Source organism: Peromyscus californicus, unplaced genomic scaffold (genome assembly GCF_007827085.1).
Source record: "Peromyscus californicus insignis strain IS unplaced genomic scaffold, ASM782708v3 Scaffold_13__1_contigs__length_99412109, whole genome shotgun sequence".
In the NCBI taxonomy this organism is placed as follows: Eukaryota; Metazoa; Chordata; class Mammalia; order Rodentia; family Cricetidae; genus Peromyscus; species Peromyscus californicus.
In genome coordinates, this window is record NW_026294424.1 from 45112785 (window position 1) to 45131899 (window position 19115).

At 39.2% G+C, this 19115-nt stretch overlaps 1 protein-coding gene across 1 annotated transcript in view; it reads left to right on the plus strand.

Annotated features, from left to right (window-relative positions):
- Positions 1-358: 358 nt before the first annotated feature.
- LOC128108875 (cytosolic beta-glucosidase) overlaps positions 359-19115 on the plus strand; it is a 134002-nt gene continuing 115245 nt past the window's right edge. Inside the window, exon 1 of the mRNA XM_052735893.1 lies at positions 359-416. Within this exon, the coding sequence (XP_052591853.1) occupies positions 359-416 (58 nt within the window). The remainder of the gene's footprint in view (positions 417-19115) is intronic.

Sequence of the window (19115 nt, forward strand, 5' to 3'; positions counted from 1 at the left end):
GGGAGGAATTGGTTAGAGGAGTATTCTTGGAGAATTATATAACTTAGAAGCCATGCCCATGTACTACATTAAAAGGGAAAATATTAACTTGGTCAGAACCCAGGGCAATCCAAGTCCGTTAAGAACAAGGGTGAGCTGGGAGAAGAAAGCCTAATCCTTGTCTTGTCACAGCTGTGGCCACTTGAGTGGGGTCCTCCGGCCTCGTGCTCTTCTTATTTTCACTTGTGTTTGCACTCTGAGGCTCTAGGTCTGGGGTGAGAGGTCACTGGTCTTCACAGCTGCTCAACTCCCCTGGCTGAAGTCCGGACCTCTCCATTCGCTCCTGTTAGCCGAGGGTGACAATTCTATCTCTGCAGCCATGGCTTTTCCTGTGGGGTTCGGATGGGGAGCAGCCACTGCTGCTTATCAAGTAGAAGGTAGGGGAAGATGCTTCTCCCTCACTGGGGCTGGGATGGATACTTCTGGTGGATTCTGTGTTCCTTGGGAGGAGGGTGGAGTGTTGAACAGGCAAAAATGGAAGAAAAATGCAGACGTCTATAAATGAAACTGTCTCTTTTTAGACAGAAGAGGAGGCAATTGAAGATACTGGTTTTTAGACAGGGTCCGGGAACGGTATAGCACCACTTCCTCAGTGGTGGCGGGTGAGGGATGAGGATGGGATGCAGCTGCTTTGCACTCAGTCCTAGCTACCTGAGGAGTCAATTCCCATCGGATCAGCTGCTTTCTCGATTGGCTTCTGGAACAAATTTGCCGTGGGTTTAGAAAAGAATGTTTTCTCCCAGTGGCTAGAAAAGTGTTGAGTAAATTCCTCCCAAGAGCTCTTTGTTAGCTGGTAAACATGCTCTGCTCTGTTCCAAGGGAGCCAAAGCTAGGCATTACCTTGAACATGTCACCCACTTCTTGGGTTAGTTCATGAGTGGAATAATGGATTACCAGGTATAAATGGTAAGTCCAAGTGTGCTTGGTGTCTCAGTGCCAGTTTCCACTATTGGTGAAATTATTAGGGCCACTCCACACAGTTAAAAGGGAGGTTTATTTTGTGGGGTAAATTACAAGTGAAGGGATAGTTTACAGGGTCTGGGAAAGGTGTAGCACAGTCCGGCGGTGTTCTCTGGAGAACTCTACTCGGTCTACCTCTAGCATCCAAGGTCCAGGAACCAAGAGAGCCTGGCGCATCCGGATCTCGGGTCTTCAGGGTCCTCTCTCGGCCCCGCCTTTTAGGTGTGACAGTTACCGAAGCCTCAATGGGGATTGGAACTTCCAGGTCAAAGCTAGAATGGCTACCCACTACATTCCACCTATAACCCCCACAGATGGCATGAAGCCATTATCTCCATACCTGCCACACACATGATCTGTTCATTTGTAAAACAGAAAAATTGGATTTATTTTTCTAAAACACATGTATCCTCTTGTCCTGCCAAGGAATGAAGAATTCTTCCCCCCACCCCTGGTTTTTCCAGGCGGGGTTTCTCTGGAACTCATTCTGTAGACCAGGTTGTCCTTGAACTCACAGAGATTTGCCTGCCTCTGCCTGTGAATGCTGGAACTAAAGGTGTGTGCCATCGCTGCCTGGCAGAATGAAAAGTTCATAACAGCTACCACAGTGAAAATGTTTATTTGGTCATAGAAGTGCATGGTGAAACCCTAGGTTCAACAAAGGTAAAATGTTTCTTGTAGCTTTCTATAATTGCTGTAACAAATGATGCCACGCTGTGAGGCTTCAGCAACTGATATTTGTTCTCTGACAGTCCCAGAGGCTAGTACTGGCCATTTGAAGATACAATTAGCTATACTGTACTAGAGTAGGGTAGGGCTCTACTGATCCACTGTAAATGAAGTCCTCATACAAAGAAGAAGTTTGGATATGTAAAGAGACCCACAAGAACACCATGTAACGCCAGGCAGGCATGCCTTTAATCCCAGCACTTGACAAACGGATCTCTGTGAGTTTGAGGCCATCCTGGTCTACAGAGTGAGTTCCAGGATATCTAGGGCTACAGAGAGAAACCCTGTCTCAAAACAACAACAACAACAAAACAAAAACAACCCCCCCAAACCAAAAAAAAAAAACCCAACCAACAAACAGATACAAACAAACAAAAACAAAAAAATCATGTGACAATAAATGTGGAAATTGGAATGACATAACTATAAACTAAGAAACCCCACGAATCAGTGGCCACCACCCCGGACTGAGAGGAGGTGGGAAAGGCTCATAGTTGAGGTCCTAGTAGCAGCAGGGCTCTGCTGACCTCTTGAGTCTGAGCTGCTCCTTTTTAACAAAGACAGAGATCAGATTTCTCCTCATTGTGTGAGTCTCCCTTACAGAAAACTAATAATACATAAGTGGTAACAGGTCAGCCAATGAAGTAATTTCTAATTATGTAAGGGCTGGACCGCCCATCGGTTGCCGTGAGGAGTCATGTGGAAGGCTGGAGAGTGACACAGGATCAGTGTTATTTCACCTAGGGCTGAAAGGATGAGAAGGGAGCCGTTTGAATGGGGGGCATTTTCTAGGCAGAGTAACAGAGGACAGAGGCTTATCTCTGCACAAACAAGGCTGCCTTTGGTCCCAGAAGCTTTTACTGCTATCTCCCAGACCTGTAAAGAAGAGTTCTTGCTGTGACTGCCATGTGCAAGGCATCTCCATGGGAGGATAAGAACTATGATTTAAGTGTCCTTTGAAAGAATGTCTGAGAATGCTCTGGTCAGCAGGGATTCCATGTCACATCTTCCCTGAATGGTCTCTTAGATTCAAAATAATTTTTCACCTGGTCAGGTGGATTACAGAAAGGGTGTCCTTCTCTCACAGTAAAGGAGATGATCTTTGTTACTTTTCTCTTTGGAAGGGAGGCCCAACAGGTTAGGGAGGAGGTGGCATTTCTTTGGAATACAGTAAGTGGAACTAGGCTTTAGAAGCACAGGACATTATGATTATGAAGATGGGCTCTGGAGCAAGACTTCATAGATGCAGGACCCACCTCTACTTCTTCCTAGCTTTGTAGTTTTGACAAATTATTTACTTCTCTCTTCTTTTTTTTAACCTTCATTTTTTTTATGTATATGGGTGTTTTGACTACATGCATGTTTAGGCATCATTTGCGTGCCCTGCCTGTGCATCTCCTGGGACTGGAGCTACCGACAGCTGTAGGCCAACATGTGGATGCTGGGAACTAAACCCAGGTCTTCCATTATAGTGGCAATTACTTTAACCACTGAGCTGTTTGCCCAGCTCCTCTGTTCTTCTTGTTAAGAGGAAAGGAACAAAATTTGGGCAAATTGAATTTAACAGAGTTTATCTGAATAAAGAAAGGATTCATGAATCGGGCAGTCCTCAGAGCTGTACATATTCAGAGAGCTCCACCTAGTAATGTGAGTACGAAGTGATTATAGGCAGATGAAGGGAGTGATGGGGCAATCACTGAATGGGCAGAGCTCAGCAGTCGCCTTACCCATGTCTTACAGTTTGGAGCCTCTGATCGACTGATAGCTTAGCTTCTAAGATTGCCCTAGGCTTTGTTATTTTAGTGCCTTCTTTTTTTTGTACCAAAGTAAAATTTATTTTTTAAATGATTTATTTATTTTATTTTATGTGCATTGGTGTTTTGCCTGCATATCTCTCTATGTAAGAGTGTTGGATCCCCTGGAGCTGGAGTTAGTTACACAGACAGTTGTGAGCTGTCATGTGGGTACTGGGAATTAAACCCAGGTCCTCTGGAAGAACTGCCAGTGGCCATCTCTCCAGCCACCAAACTAAATTTAAAAAAAAATATATATATATATATATGTATATATATATATACACACACATATATATATGTATATATACATATATATACAATCCATTGAAAATTTGGGAACCTCTTTCTCCTGATCCTTGTATAGTGTACTTATACAAAATCAAAATCAGTTTGACAGATTGTTTGTTTTTTGTTTTTCAAGACAGGGTTTCTCTGTGTAGTCTTGGCTGTCCTTGAACTCACTCTGTAGACCAGGCTGGCCTTGAACTCATAGAGATCTGTCTGCCTCTGCCTGAGTGCTGGGATTAAAGGCGTGCACCACCACTCCCTGACTGACAGATTTTTTTTTATAACAAGTAGCTCATTTTTATCACCAAGAACATAATTACAGAAGAGAAGAGTAAACTTAGTTTTTATAAGGAGACACATAGTGTACAATTAATTCTTACCACAGCTCTGAATATGACTCAGCATCTCCAAGTGGTTAAAACTTAACAAAGTTAGCAAAGATGTGACTTGGCTGCAAGCCTTAATGGTTTTGTTTTTATTTTTATTTGTATAATTCATCCTACCTAAATAATATATATATATTATTTTTATATATAATATATAAATTATATATATATTATATATATATATAATATATATTATATAGTAGAAAAGGACTTGAATTTAAGGGCAATATAGAGAGCAAGTGGAAAGGAGAAATGGATTTGGGCAAAATACATTGTACTCTACTATGATTTTTTTTAAAAATAAAAAAAACCACAATTAAAAAAATACCCTTTAAGTTAAGTTGTAGTTCATTTACATTTAAGCTAGATTTCAATTCTCTTTGCATATAGAAAGCTCCGGGTGAAATTTTGTTGATTTTAAATCTTCCTTCCTCATTAGCCTCTTCATCTTGAAAGCTAATGTCAACCTTGGCACTGCCACCATGGTCACCATTGTAGTGAGCTTGCTTGGTCTCAGCTTTGGCTTCAGAATTCCCAGTGTCAAATTAATTGGATGACTCTTTGTCTTAAAAATTTTTTGATTTGTTTATATTATTTTATGCATATAAGTGTTTTGCCTGCATGAGTGTATGTGCACCAACCATGTTCATGTCTGGTACCCAAGGAGGTAAGAAGAGGGCATTTGCATTCCCCAGAGCTGAAGGTGATGAGCCACCAAATGGGTGCTGGGGACTGAAACCCCATCTTGTACAAGAATAGCAAGTGCTGTTCATCAGTGAATCATCTCTCAAGCTCCTTTATGCTCTCTTCCCCACATTTTTTTCTATTTTAACCACAGTGAGGCCACTTGATATACCAAGGATACTGCATTTGCAATTCCTTAGTAGACACAACCTAATTGGGGAGAATATTGTGGTAGACATTAGGAAAATGTGATAAGAAATAAGAGTACTCTTCTTATCAAGAATGTCTATAAGAAAAATTTATCCAACTCAAACAACTAAAAGTTTAGGCAGTAAAGATACTCCATCAGTATTAAAGTCCATCTGGTCATGATGTGGTCATGATATTTGGGGCATGATGGCAAATAAGACTCCTAGTCGCTACAAAAAAATGATCTTATTAAAAAAGGTATCTATTTTTTTAGGTACTCTGACAATACAGCTGTAGTTCACCTAGAGAACGCCTAAAAATACAGTTCCAGACTTGTTTTTCCAAAGATAATTTCTTTTAAAAAAGTTGTTACTTTATGTGTATGGATGTTTTGCCTGATCATATGTCCATATACCCTATGTGTGCTTGGTGTTCATGGAAAGAGGGCAACAGATCCCCTGGAACTGGAATTACAAACAGTTATAAGCTGCCATGTGGGTGGCAGGAATCGAATCCAGGTCCTTGGGAAGAGAAGCCAGTGCTCTTACCCACTAAGCCATTTTTCCAGTTCCCAAAGATATTGTCTTGAGGAGTCTTGTTGGATTTAACTGAGTTATTTTATTTAATCCTTCCCTAGATTTAGAGGCTAAAGGTCTCAAAAAACTCACAAGTCTATGAAGCTCAAATTGGATAGAGAACTCACCCATGACCCCATATGCTGCAAAATATCAATGGATCGGATGGATCCTTCAAAACTGTGTTTGGTGCTGCTCCTGAGCTTCCTGCATATGTAGTTCAGATCTCTCCTCTGATGACAATCTGTTAAAAGGGAAACTTTAGACAAATTGATTTTAGTAGAGTTTATTTGAGCAAGGAAATGATTTATGAATTGGCTGGTTCCCTGAACCAGTCAAGATTCAAAAACTCTTAGCATAACAAGGGAAGATGAAATACTAGCTTCTCAGTTTCCTTAATTGTGGAACATGGAACTCGCAATGTTCACACTATAGAAGTTGTCTGGGTGAGCATATGTAATTGGAGCACAGAATGCGTAGTGCATGTTGCTCATTAACACGAACACAAATGCTCACATTAACACCAAATACTATCATTTATTTTTCTCTGTCTGCTGTGCACACCCCAGTCTGTACTGGTGAGCAGAGCACCATCATCTGCTTCGTTTAGTGGGAATGTTCATTTCTTGTTTTGACTATAAGTTACATACTCCCCACTCCTTTCATTTTTTCACTATTTCTTTGAGCAGCTGCTGAGAGAGAGAGAGAGAGAGAGAGAGAGAGAACCTAGCCTTCTCTTCCACCATTGTTTGAGTTATGAATGCAGGAAGGACACATCCCAGATCAGCATGGTCTAAATTTAAAAAACTGAGTTCAGCTCGTCACTTTTTCAGTTAGGAACTCTTTGAATTTTTGTTATACTTCAGCTTATGGGACCTCTGCAAGTCACAGCCATTGAGCAATGGTATTTGTAAAAACAATTTAGCAATTCAATGATTTTGTTCTGAAACATCACCTCATATCTATTTTCCACCAATTTTTTAAGCATGACTGTCTGAGTAGGTGTATTTGTCTTCACTCTCTTGGGAGCTGTGAGGGATTCTTTCACTCAAAATTGAGATATTGTGGATCTTTGGTTTGGATCCAAGGGCAGTGTCAGAATCTTTGCAAGTGGGGTCAATCTAGAGGCACAGGGCCTGGCCTTGCCATCACCCTTCCCAATATATCCGTGGCTTGGTTATCTATTTCACCAGAACCCCAGCCTTCCTCCTGTGCCTCTTATTCCTTCTGCCTCTCTTCTGGCCACTTCACTGTTTATGGTTCTGAAGAAGAGTTTAATGTTTATTATATAATGGTTTGCTGTGCAGTGCCTTGGGCCTTTTGGAGGAAGGCACAATATAAATCTCATAAATAAATAATAAATAAGTGGTATAAGCAGGAGGAAAATTATGTGTTTTAGGTGAGTTGTAAAGAACATTGCACGACCTATAAAATGTATTTGTTGGAGTAAAGAGACAGGGAAGAAAATGCAGACAATCATTTTACATACTGAAGTGAGACTTGCCATCATTTTAAGCGCAGAAAACTCACCAAGATTTTTAACCCTTCATGAGGCTGAGTCTGTACTCTTTAGGGCAGGATGGCAGGTAAGGAAGACAGCTGAGAGGAGCTCAGTGATACCATGTTCATTCCCTCTCTGTGCCCCAGAGGATCTGTGAAAATGACATTTAGAACCCGATTCTATGACCCTTAGAAGCTTGTAACTGCAGGTGATTTTGGAGAAGGCTCTTAAGGGGTGAGTGTGCTCTGTAAAATCCTACAAGTCCCAAACTAGACCATTAAGGCTTCCTAATGGGGGCCTGGGTTTGTGGTTCTAAAGGGGGCAAAGGACTCCGCTTTATGAGTGTCATTATGAGTCTTCCATGCTGCACTGGTGTCCGTGTGGTGTTTACTTTTGATTTAACTGTGACTTTGGCTTCATGGTTGCAGAAACCCGGGTTTGTCTTTCACTATTTCTTACTCTGGTTTGTCAAAGATAGAATCCTATAGCCGAGAGATTTGAAGTTACGTTTACATTTTAAAAGCAGGAGAATGAACAGGGTAGTTATAGGAGTAGGATTTAGGTCAAGTTTATGACCAGTCTATACTGACTGTTTCTTTCCCCCTCCTTTTAAAAACTCAGTGAGTCCACACGAGAGGCACATTTTATTTACCTGTTGTAAATACCAGCACAAACTCTGCTTCCTGTTTTCTTTTTTTCTGCTCAACCAAATCCAACTATTTGTCATGTTCCTCATTTTCTACCAATTTGAATTAAAGATTCTGTTTGGGATTAGGTGAGTGGCCACCTTTGTATTTTTTTTTCTGGAATAATCCTTGCTGGATAGAGCTGTTCTTTGTTCAGGTCACCTAAGAAAGAAAAAAGTAAACAAATTTTGAGTGTTTACCTCTTGTTGCATTAGGAAAATGAAGAAGGGAAAAATTTACACATGAAATCTACCATAGTTTAACTAATAGAGGTTGTTTCTGTCATATAAACTTTGACTTTTCACGCTGTTGTAACAAAATACCTAATAGAAGCAGCTTCATTTGTGAAAGCTTTAATTTTGGATCACGGTTTCAGAGAGATTTCAGTCCACCATGGTGAAGAAAGTATTACAGCAGCCATTAAGGTGTAGACATGCTCACATGGCAGTTGGCCAGGAAGCAAAGAAAGCCAGATGGGAACCAGGGACATACATTACCTTCAAAGGCCCACACCTAGTGATGTGCTTCTACCAGCCAAGTCCCACTTCCTAAATATGCCACAGCCTAACCAAAAGAACAAAACACCAGTTGCTGGGGACCGAGAGTTCAACACATGAGCCTGTGGGGCAGGTTTCAGAGTCAGGCTATGGCATAATCTTTATTTCATTCTTCTGGTTTTAAATTTGAGATCCACAAAAATCTCAAATTACTGATTTTTTGGTTCATACCATGTTATTGACAATGGAAAAAAGAGTAGGTTCGGGCAATAATGACCTTCAAATGTGCATCAGTTGATATCCACTCACAAACCTCATGCCAGATACAAAGAGTAGGCGTATACTAGGAGATATAAGCCGGGGGGCGGGGCCGGGGAGCTATGGGTCTGTGCTTATGATGGTGGTTGAATTTCAGCCTTGGGTTCAGAGAATGACTGTTGCCTCAGGAGCATATCAGACTGCTTACAGACTGTGCAGCACTGAATACTAGCTTCTTTGAGCCTCGGATGTCTCACCTGCAAATTGCTCATCTGGTGTAGTATATGCCCACCTGTCTTCTTACCTCTTGCTTATTTCATTGTAGGAACATTGGAGATTCTTAACAGTTTGTGATTTTTCTCTGGGTTACTTTCCTCAACCTTTTCTTCCAAATGAATGTCCTTAGTAGTATGGGGGAATTTAGCTGCATTCATTCCATTTTTTCCAGCCCTCTATTAAGTATTTAATTGTACCAATCAGTTTTATAATTTTCAGGAACAAATTATTTAGTTGCCTTTTTTTCTTTAGAAAGTCATGCTTTGTTTCTTGAATACTGTTATCCTTATAACTCTTTAATATTGCTAGTGTGAAAATTAAGTTGTCAATCTAGCAGCTACACTTCTGGGTATTTATCCTAAAGTTTGAGATAAGTTTGTTGGAGAGAAATCTGCACTCTTACGTTCACTGTAATGTTTCCCATAAACCAAGTGTGGCATCAACCTGTGCTCACCAATAGACGAATAGCCAGGAAAACGTGGTGTCTGTATACAATAAAACACCATGCAGCCTTAAAAAGGAAATGAAAAACATAACATAACAAAACAAAACACAACAAAACCACTCCTGTCATCATGGGTAGAAATGGACAATCATATACTCAATTAAAAAAGCCAGGTATAGAAAAAGAATGCTGCAGGTTCTCCCTTACTGTGGGATCTAAAATAATCGAACTGTTAGAAGGGGGAGTGGTGGCTGCAGAGGTTTAGGAGTAAGGGGAATGAGGCGATGATGGTTAAAGACTTAGGCAGGAATAATACATGTTTACATAAAGCATGGCAAATACAGTGGAAAACTGAGTGTTGCACGTTTCAAAATTGCCAAGAACGTACATTTCAAAGTTCTCAAATTAAAAAACTAAGTATTTGAAGGAATACTTAGCTGGTTCATCCCTGAAATAGCTGCAGATCATAGCATCACTTTATAGTCCACAAATACATCTAACTATGACTCGTCAATTTGCAAAAGATAAAACAGCAAAAAATATTTAAAAAGGAAAAGAAGATTGAAAAAAGAAAAGAGAAGGGATAAAAAGGAAAAAAAATCAAGAGGAAAAAATTAAAAAAACTTATTTTTTTTAAAAAAATTTATGATTTGTGAGACTTTTTTGACACAAGTTTTACTGTGTAGTGCAGGCTAGCTTGAAATTTGGTTCTTTGAACTCCTTTTGGTTCAGCCTTCTGAATGGTGGGATTACAGGTGTGGACCATAGTACACTCCCTTCCTAGTTTCACTTATTTTGGTTCTTTCATGTTGGTTGTTTTCATCCAGTGCCTGAAGATCCTAAGATATTTATGAATGAACTAATATGCTGATTAATAGCAGCAGCCTTTTTAGACTTCCTTTAAACTAGATAGGCATCATCAACTAGAACAGGGATGCCCGCAAAGAACAGAATTCTGTTTGTTAGTTGAGGGGGTTGACAGTCAATCCTCACAGACGGTACAACGTATGTGGAGGAGCTAGCCAATATTTAGATCTTAGAAATTGTCAGATGTGACGGCTTTAAAAAGTTTGTATTTACCTTTGTGCCGCTGCTGCTGCTTCTCTCTCTCTCTCTCTCTCTCTCTCTCTCTCTCTCTCCTGCCCCATTATGCATTATATAATCCTTCCTGATAACATCTATCACTCTCATGAAGCATCTCTTAGGACATGAACATAGGGTAGAGGTAGCATTGTCTTATTGATGGAGGAGGTGAACCAGCAGGCCATCAGTGGCACAGATGATTCCTGGATTAATTACCAGGATGGGAGGTCACTCTGCTGTCTCCTGTGATGACTGCCTCAGAGGTTGTCAAGCAGAAGCTTTCCAATCTTCTCCAGCTTTCTCCAGAGTCCATGAGTCCTTTGTCTTAGCTTCTCTGATGAATTGGTTTTATTTCCATTTTCCAGAAGTACTTGAGTAAATGTAATGTTCTATTGGGACCTTTTTAATGTAAGCTCAGTTGTGGATCTTATTTACTGTCATTTCAATGGAGTGGGAGAGGAAAAAGAATTAAATATGTATGTTCTACTCTGTTTTGAACTTGAAATCTTTATTAACATAAATAAAGACCTTAATATAATATTCATTTATGTATAAGTCTTTATTAACATGCATTAACATATGGGAGCGCTTCTTAAGCAATGAGGTATTATTTAAAATTAATGAATGAAATGAGTTCCCTCTTCTTTTTGCCAGTCTCCTGTCAGCACTAAGGCACCCAAGTTCTGGAAATTTTATTGGCCTACACTTTGGGGGTACTGTATATCTCTTTGGGGGTACTGTAGACTGTCTCCCTAGCTTCTCTACTAAATTTGTAGGTAGATACTCTAGTCATCAGTGTGATTCTTTCATTGGTGAGCTGCCTGCTTTATAGAAGAAATCCAGAGGCCTGACTTCTTTCTTCTGCCCAGTGTGAGCACAACCTAAAGATACTCCCCTTGAACCAGAAGGATGCCCTCCCTCAAATCTGAGCAAGCTGGTACCCAAGCCACAGCTTTTCAGCCACTCAGATTTTGCTGCTCTATTACAGCCACCTGAACAAACAGAGAAAACAAGACAATACAGAATTAATGGAACTACAGACAGTCTAACAGTAGGAAATGAAAAACTCAGATAATGTGGGGAAATGTACTTGCGGGGGGTGGTCAGTCAGTATGTCTTGAGAGAGGCCGTAGATCTATGCATTTGCTTCTGGGATCATTTACTCAGTCATTTGTCATAATCTCTTACCTCTATTTCTGAATGCACAGAATTTTCTTTTTTTCCAACATAATATTTTTATTGATTATTTGGGAGTTTCACATAATGCACCCTGACCACACTCACTTCCCAGTCTTCCCAGTCCACTCCTCTACCCTTGTGACCTTTCTCAAAGAAAAGAAAAGAAAAAAAACAAGACAGAAAAAAGTTCTCTTGTTCCTTAGTTGGCTTCCTAGGTCGTTCTGAAAAGGAGCCATCGCCATAACTACTAGCTATGTGGTATTTACTGATAAAGCTCCATTTTTCTTCTTGTACATCCTTTTGTATTGACAGGAATCTGAATTGAATGCTTGCTTATCATAGGCTTGAGAGAGAGAAGAGAAAGGATATAGATAGTTATAAAAACAAAATAAAGTCTTAAAAAATAAAATAATATATAAAAAATATAATAAGCCAAGTGAAGATGGAAATTACACAGAGTCTGGATTATATTGTCTTTGGGATTTTTAACTGGAGAGAGACATTTGATTGTAAAGGCTGCTAAGTTAAACCAATATATATATTTTAAAGGTATATTGACTACAAAATTTGGGTATAAGGATATGTTGCTTTGGAAAGGAGACTCTGCTTTTCACAGGAAGCAAGAGGCTATGGATTTGTTCCAGGTTAAGATGGATCAGATTTCATCAAACCAGACCTCCTGAACCTTGACAGATGGTATCTATCAACAAGGGTTATAGCTGGTCTTCCCAGGACTCGATCATTATCTTGAATTTTCTCAGGATCTCCATAAGATTAACAGCACCCACAATCAGCACAAAGTAGACTAGAGGACTATGCCCACATCTCCCCCTCCCCAAAATAGATTATGGATGTTTGTCTTTGTTTAGGACATTGGTTACAAATTGTTATTGGTCATAATCAATCTCTTTCCAAAAGAAGAAAGCGGGATAGGATATAGAAATGATGAGTAAAAAGGTAGATTATTGAATCTACTTTAATCCAAAAAAACAACTGTTAATCTGAAAATACTTTACACTGGTATGGATTTTGGTTTATTAATACAAATTTAAGGTCAATTTTGTTATACTGTATGTATATTTCTACTCTTGTTTAAGGTATTATGTTTCTGCAACTCATTTAAAATTATAAAGTATCATTAAGAAGTACAGATTAATAGTCATCTATGATAATCAAACTTATAGTCTTGTTAGTTAAGTTTTTTAGGTATACAAAGATATATTTCAATGAGATAAATAATCTTCAAACACTTCAAAGACCTACAGAATATGGCATTTAAAATGTTTTAAAACTTAGATTTTTCTGGACAGCAAGACATGTCTGCTCCTTGCAGCACAAATTACTTCAGAGAAGATGATGGAGTTTGCTTCTTTATGGCAAAAGTTAGCCATTTGGGCACAAAATTGCTCTTGTCTGGACTGCTTGACAGTATGTTTTATAAACTGGACATGCAGGACTCATAGGAAAGTGACCACTAAACTTTGCAAGGGCAGATGGTCCTCCAGGTTTCTGTTTCACAGAAGAAACTGCCAGAGGACACAGGGAGAGGTGACTGACAAGCTTCACCAGAATGGGTAAATTAGTCCTTAAAATTTCCTGCTTCACTAAAAGCTATGCCAGAGACTCTAGGCCAATAGGCTGAAGATAGATATCCCAATGTTACAGAGGAACTTTGGATGACTGTCCAGGCAACCAGATGTCTCTGTCATTTCTAGAATTATGGAAGTTGCTTGCAATGCACTTCCTGTTTACTCAGGTAATACTATATTCTTCTGGGGTCTTTGATGGAGTTAAAGACTAGATAGTTATAGCTTAGTCATGATAAGATGTAAATTAGACATTAAACTTTAGACTCACAAAAATAGGATAGAAGATAGAATATTTTCTTTAATTTTTCCAAATACAAATAGACTAGATATTGTAACTATAATTCTTGTTTGATAACTGTTTTGTTATATATAATTTTACTATGTTAAAATTAAAACCTTCCTTTTTAATTAGACAGAAGAGAGGAAGTGCTGTGGGATAGTCTCTCTGTATCCTGTGAATATATGTAGCTCCCATTGGATAATAAATAAAGCTGTTTTGGCATATGGCAAGAAAGCTTACAGCCACGTGGGAAATCCAAGCAGAGATACAGAGAGACAAAGGGTGGAGTCAAGAGAGACGCCAGCTGCAGCTGAAGGAGCAACCAACAAGCAGACCAGTGATGCCACGGCCACATGGCAACATACAGATGAATAGGAGTGGGTTAATTTAAGATGAAAGAATTAGCAAGCCAGAAGCTGAAGCCATAGGCCATATGGTTCTTAATTAATATAAGCTTTGGAGTGATTATTTTTATAAGCGTCTGTAGGACTGTGGGGCCGGGTGGGATTGAGATACATTCCGACTATATATATGTTTCTGCAAAAACATTTATTCTAAGAATAATTTAACTGTAGAGCCTGTAAAACATACAGCAAAAACTCAGGTGAATACTGGCCAGACAAGAATCTTAAATTTTGGCATGCATATTTTCAGGCTCTCCCTACTTATTTCCAGAAGCATTAGGCACACACAGTTTTGTTTTTGTACCAGGATAGCAATGGTCTGAAAACAGGTTTACCTTTACTAAGATATTTACAGATATCTTCACAACACATAAAATTTCCTTTTCAGGATAAGATACAGCATTTTTTGCATTTTCACGCTTCCCATGCCCTGTTTCCTTGTTTATCTTTTATAGTTGTACCGAGGATGTTACACAGAAAGCTCAACGAGAGTCAATGTATTTAACCTTGAGAAACAAGAAACAAATCATGGTATCCCAGTAATTTATTTGAAGTATGGGCTCTACATATTGGCCCACGTTTGTTCACGAATTCTTTCGTCCGCAGTAAATCCTTCAGTTAAGACTGGGTATTTGCTTATTTGAATGGATGCATGTCAGCCTTGAGCTGGAGAAAGAAGGTATCAGTTGTGTTGTCCCTTCCTGGGCTTCCCGATCTCACAGGGCTTGCTGTCTAGCTAAGTTCATGGATGCACAAGATAAAGTGACTCTTCGACACCTATTAAAACATGAACAGATCCCAGAGCCAGCAGCATGCAGCTCATGCAAAATCTTTCCTCTTATGCCCATATTAATTTAGTCAGTCTTTGTTTCTGGCTCATGTAAACATCTTTCTTATGCCCCCCTTCTTCATGATTTCTCATTTTTCCATTAATTCTAGAATATATTGTCTCCTCTTAGCCTCCCTCCTTCCTTTCCATGCCCCTCTGATCTCTTGTTTATGTTGCTTCCATCATTCTTTCTTACAGTTCTGCCATCTTCTTATTCTTAAAGGAGATCACAGCTGTGAATATGTGGTACATATTGCATTTACACCCTACCTCAACCACTTACCAGTTGTGGGATTTTGGGTAATATCTAAACTTTGTAAGGCACCCTTTCTTTGTTAGTAAAACGGGCATAGTAAGAATGCCTATCTCAGTTAATGTAAATATTAATGATGTTCAGTAGTATCAGATGTTGAGGGCAGTCAAACTGTGCTCTCTATATTTTAATAATCATTAAAAAACCTTGATGTGGTTTTATTTCTATAGGATCTGAACTTGCATGGCAGAAAAAAAATTATAATCTTTTCTCAGATGAACCCCCATCCCCCACTGTTTACTTTCTATTGCTACCTATTCTTTAACCAAAATGAAGCGTGTGTATTTTTTAAAATGTCATGACCTTCATGCCTCTGTACCTTTGCACATGCTGTTCTCTTTGCTTGAATGCACATCTCACTTTGGCATGAATAAAGAGATGCAGAGGACAAAGGTCCAGGTGTTCTCATTTTCAAGTCTCAGATTTTCTGCTCTGTCTCACATCAGTTTTCTGGTTTGTCCTCTGTGTTACTATTCCAAGCCTATCACTGGCAACTTAGTCGTGATAGTGGGAAGCTTGGCTCTTGTGCTAAGCAAACCCTTAAAAGTAGTATTTTTAACAACATGCCATCAATTGATTCCTTTTAAAAATGTTGCATTTTATTTATTTGGGGTGTGTGTGTGTGTGTGTGTGTGTGTGTGTGTGTGTGTGTGTGTGTGTGTGTGTGTATGCCCTGGAAGTCAGAGGACAACTTGTGAGAGTTATTTGTCTCTTTCTACCATTTAAGTACCACTTAAGAAAATCGGGTCATCAGACTTGGTGGCAGGTGCCTTTACCCACTGAACCGTCTTGCCATTCTCTAATAATCAATTTTTATACTATTTAAGGCATCATGCCTTTAATCTGGGGGTGTTTGAGCATGACTCCATGCTTCCAACAATAGCTGCTATTATTCTGAGTGGTTATATGGGTATTGTCACCATGTGTTTGTATTTTGGATAGGTTGTCTCTGTTGGTGACAACTGGGACCCTGTTGTTTTTCTTTCATTACATCTTGTGGTCCTCTTCCTTGGGGTGCCTGGAGCCAGTGCAGCAGAACTGTCTTGGTGTTGCGTCTTTCTCAAGGTGTCTGCTCTTCCTTTCATTAATGTAGATAATCAGAGTTTGATTGTAAAGTATGCCTGGGCCAAATACAAGGGCTTTTAAAATTGTCTGCTGTTTTAGATTATCCAGGTCACTGATCCCCCTTCCTTAGCATGGACAGTTGAGAGTGGGCCAGGCTGAAGAATTTTAAGCAGAACTGATTGGCAAAATAAATGAGATTTAAAAATTCTTTACATTAACTCTTAAAAAAGGCATTTCTTTTACTTCAAAATAACTCATTTTACATTTCAAAACTGTAAATATATTTGCTTTTAAATTGCTTCAAGACAAAAATATTTTCTGTGATGCAGGCATTTACAGAATACTAATTATGATATACATTTAAAGATGTTATGAGAAGAATCGAAAATAAAGATGAGAGGTCAGACAGCTTCAGATTCAATGTCAAATCTTATAACCAAGCCTATGTTTCATCTTGGGAACAGCCGGCATACGAGACACTTCAAATTCAGAAAATCTCTCTCCACAGAACAGGCTACAATTGTTTACCCCTAATGAGCAATGGCCATTTAGAGAAGGTCATTTTTGGACTGTGTATTTAAGAATAAAAAGATTACTTCTTGTGCTCATCTTCCTATTTTCCCCATGCACCACTGAATGCTGGTAGAAATGTGTCTACATGCCACTAGACTGGGAATTTAGGGGACAATTCCTCAAAGGAACAATGTTGTAAATGGGAGTCAGTGCCACAAAATACCCTTCAGGTGCATAATGAGATAAATAGATTTCAGAGGTTGGCTTGGGAATTAGGAGCATAATGTGAGAGGCAATGATGAGTTCCTGGGCAGGTGACACATAAACAGGGCTTATGAAACATTACCCGTTTTACACTGGGATTTGCCAAGCTAAAGCTTAAAGTTTCCCATAGCACCTATGAATAATCATTTAAATATAGGCTTTGAGACTTGGGGGAAAAAGTACATTATTTACTCTAAAGACAAAAATCTTTCTTGGAGTTATTGCAGTCCATCATGCAGATGCATATCAGGGGAACTTAGAAAATGCAACATTTTCTCTCGATAGCCTATTACTTTATATGTCTCATAAATTATTATCCAGGGCTAGGAAGTAGTCCTAAGTTAGGGGCACACACTAGTGATGATGGAACAGAGGGTGGGGCACTACTGATCTTTCACAGGGTGAAATTATGCAGAAGGAAGGACTTGGCTTTTTTGCCTCTGGTGTAGTGTGAAGAGAATGTGGGAGGAACACGTGATAAGTAATATACTATAGACTTTGGTTCGACTCCTGCTTAGGACTTGACAAATGTTGGCCCCCAGAAATTTCTGTTACCCAGCTGGCTTGCTAAAGGGAGAACTGAGAAGTCCTTAACAGAGACATGGCATCTGAGGCTAAATATTTTCATAGGATACTCCCACTATTCTCTCCATGGCTCAAATAAAAGCCAGATGCAGCCACATTAAAGCCATGATATGGTTGGCTTGTTGTTGAATAATGACTTTTCTCTTGTTTGGAGAGAAAAGATACAAAATTATACAGAAGATGTTTGTTCCCCATGTTAAAAAAAAAAAAACCTGGTTTCCTTGGCAAGGGATGAGTAATTAAATTGAATTATGACTACTTATTCAAATTGCTGATGTATAGTTATTAGTTTAAGCCAATTAAGCATATTCTATAGGGGTTATAGACAGGTGAATAAAAAGATCATTTGAATAAACTCTAAGGGAAGGAGGCGGGCACACAAATATGATATGACATGACAATGTTTAATAATAAACATACTATTGGGGCAGAGGTTGGAGGAGTGTCAATGCAAGAATAAAATGTGTGAGAGATTGTTTGTGGTGGCGAATTTGCATTTGAAGGAGTAAGGCTTTTAGTTTAGTTTTCAGGGAATGACCCAAGAGGTGAGTATCAGCAAATGAAACATTTTTGAGACATGACATGAAAGTATGAATCCTTGAACTACATTTGGGGAAAGATATAGTCATGCCCCTAGAAGTAGTTTTGAATTTAAATACTTTAGAATGTATGTAAATCACTCAAAGTTCTTCTAATCATTTGGTGCCCCATATAAGACTACATAGGGAAAATATTTGCAAAGAGCATCTGGGTGTGTACATGCTTTGTGAAGCATCCTAGATGACGTTTTGCACTTAGCTCATGCTTTGATAACTGGGTGAATGTCAGGATCTGAAGCTAAGTGGGTAGAATACATACATTGATGTTCATCATCCCTGGCTAATGAGTTAGTGTGAGAGTCATGTGCAGTAGGTATTTGGTAGCAGTAAAGTACTCTTAATCAAAGGAAATAACAGGATCAGTTCTATATATTGGAAAGAGGGGGGCCTGGGAACAGATATCAGGATATCCCAGTAGATGAGGTAGATGATAATGATGGATACTTTGTTGTGATATTGTGTCCCCCAATATATTGTACACACTAATAAACTTATCTGAGGGTCAGAGAACAGAACAGACACTAGATTAGACAAAGAGGCCAGAAAATTCTTGCACACAAGCCTTAATCCTATCACTTGGGAGGCAGAGATCCGTGTGGATCTCTGTAAGTTCAAGTCCACACTGTAAACAGAGCCAGGCATGGTGTCACACACCTTTAATCTCAGCACTTGAGATCTCATGTCTTGCTTGAGAAAGACACATGCCTTTAATCCCAGGAAGTGATGGCAGGAAACAGAAAGGTATATAAGGCGTGAAAATCAGGAACTAGAGGGTCTTTTAAACATTTTGACTTTTAAGCTTTTAGGCTTTTAGCAGCAGTTCAGCTGAGATCCATTCGGATGAGGACACAGAAGCTTCCAGTTTGAGGAAATAAGATCAGCTGAGGAATTGGTGAGGTGTGGCTTGCTTTGTTTCTCTGATCTTTCAGTATTCACCCCCAAACCTGCCTCCTCGGGTTTGTTTTTATTAATAAGACCTTTTAATATTTGTGTTAAAATACTTGGAGTTGAGTGGATGAGACAAAAAGGACACAACAAAAGATAAAGAGACATCATTGATGGAGAACCAAAATGCACTGTGGGGCATGGAGGATATAGGAAAA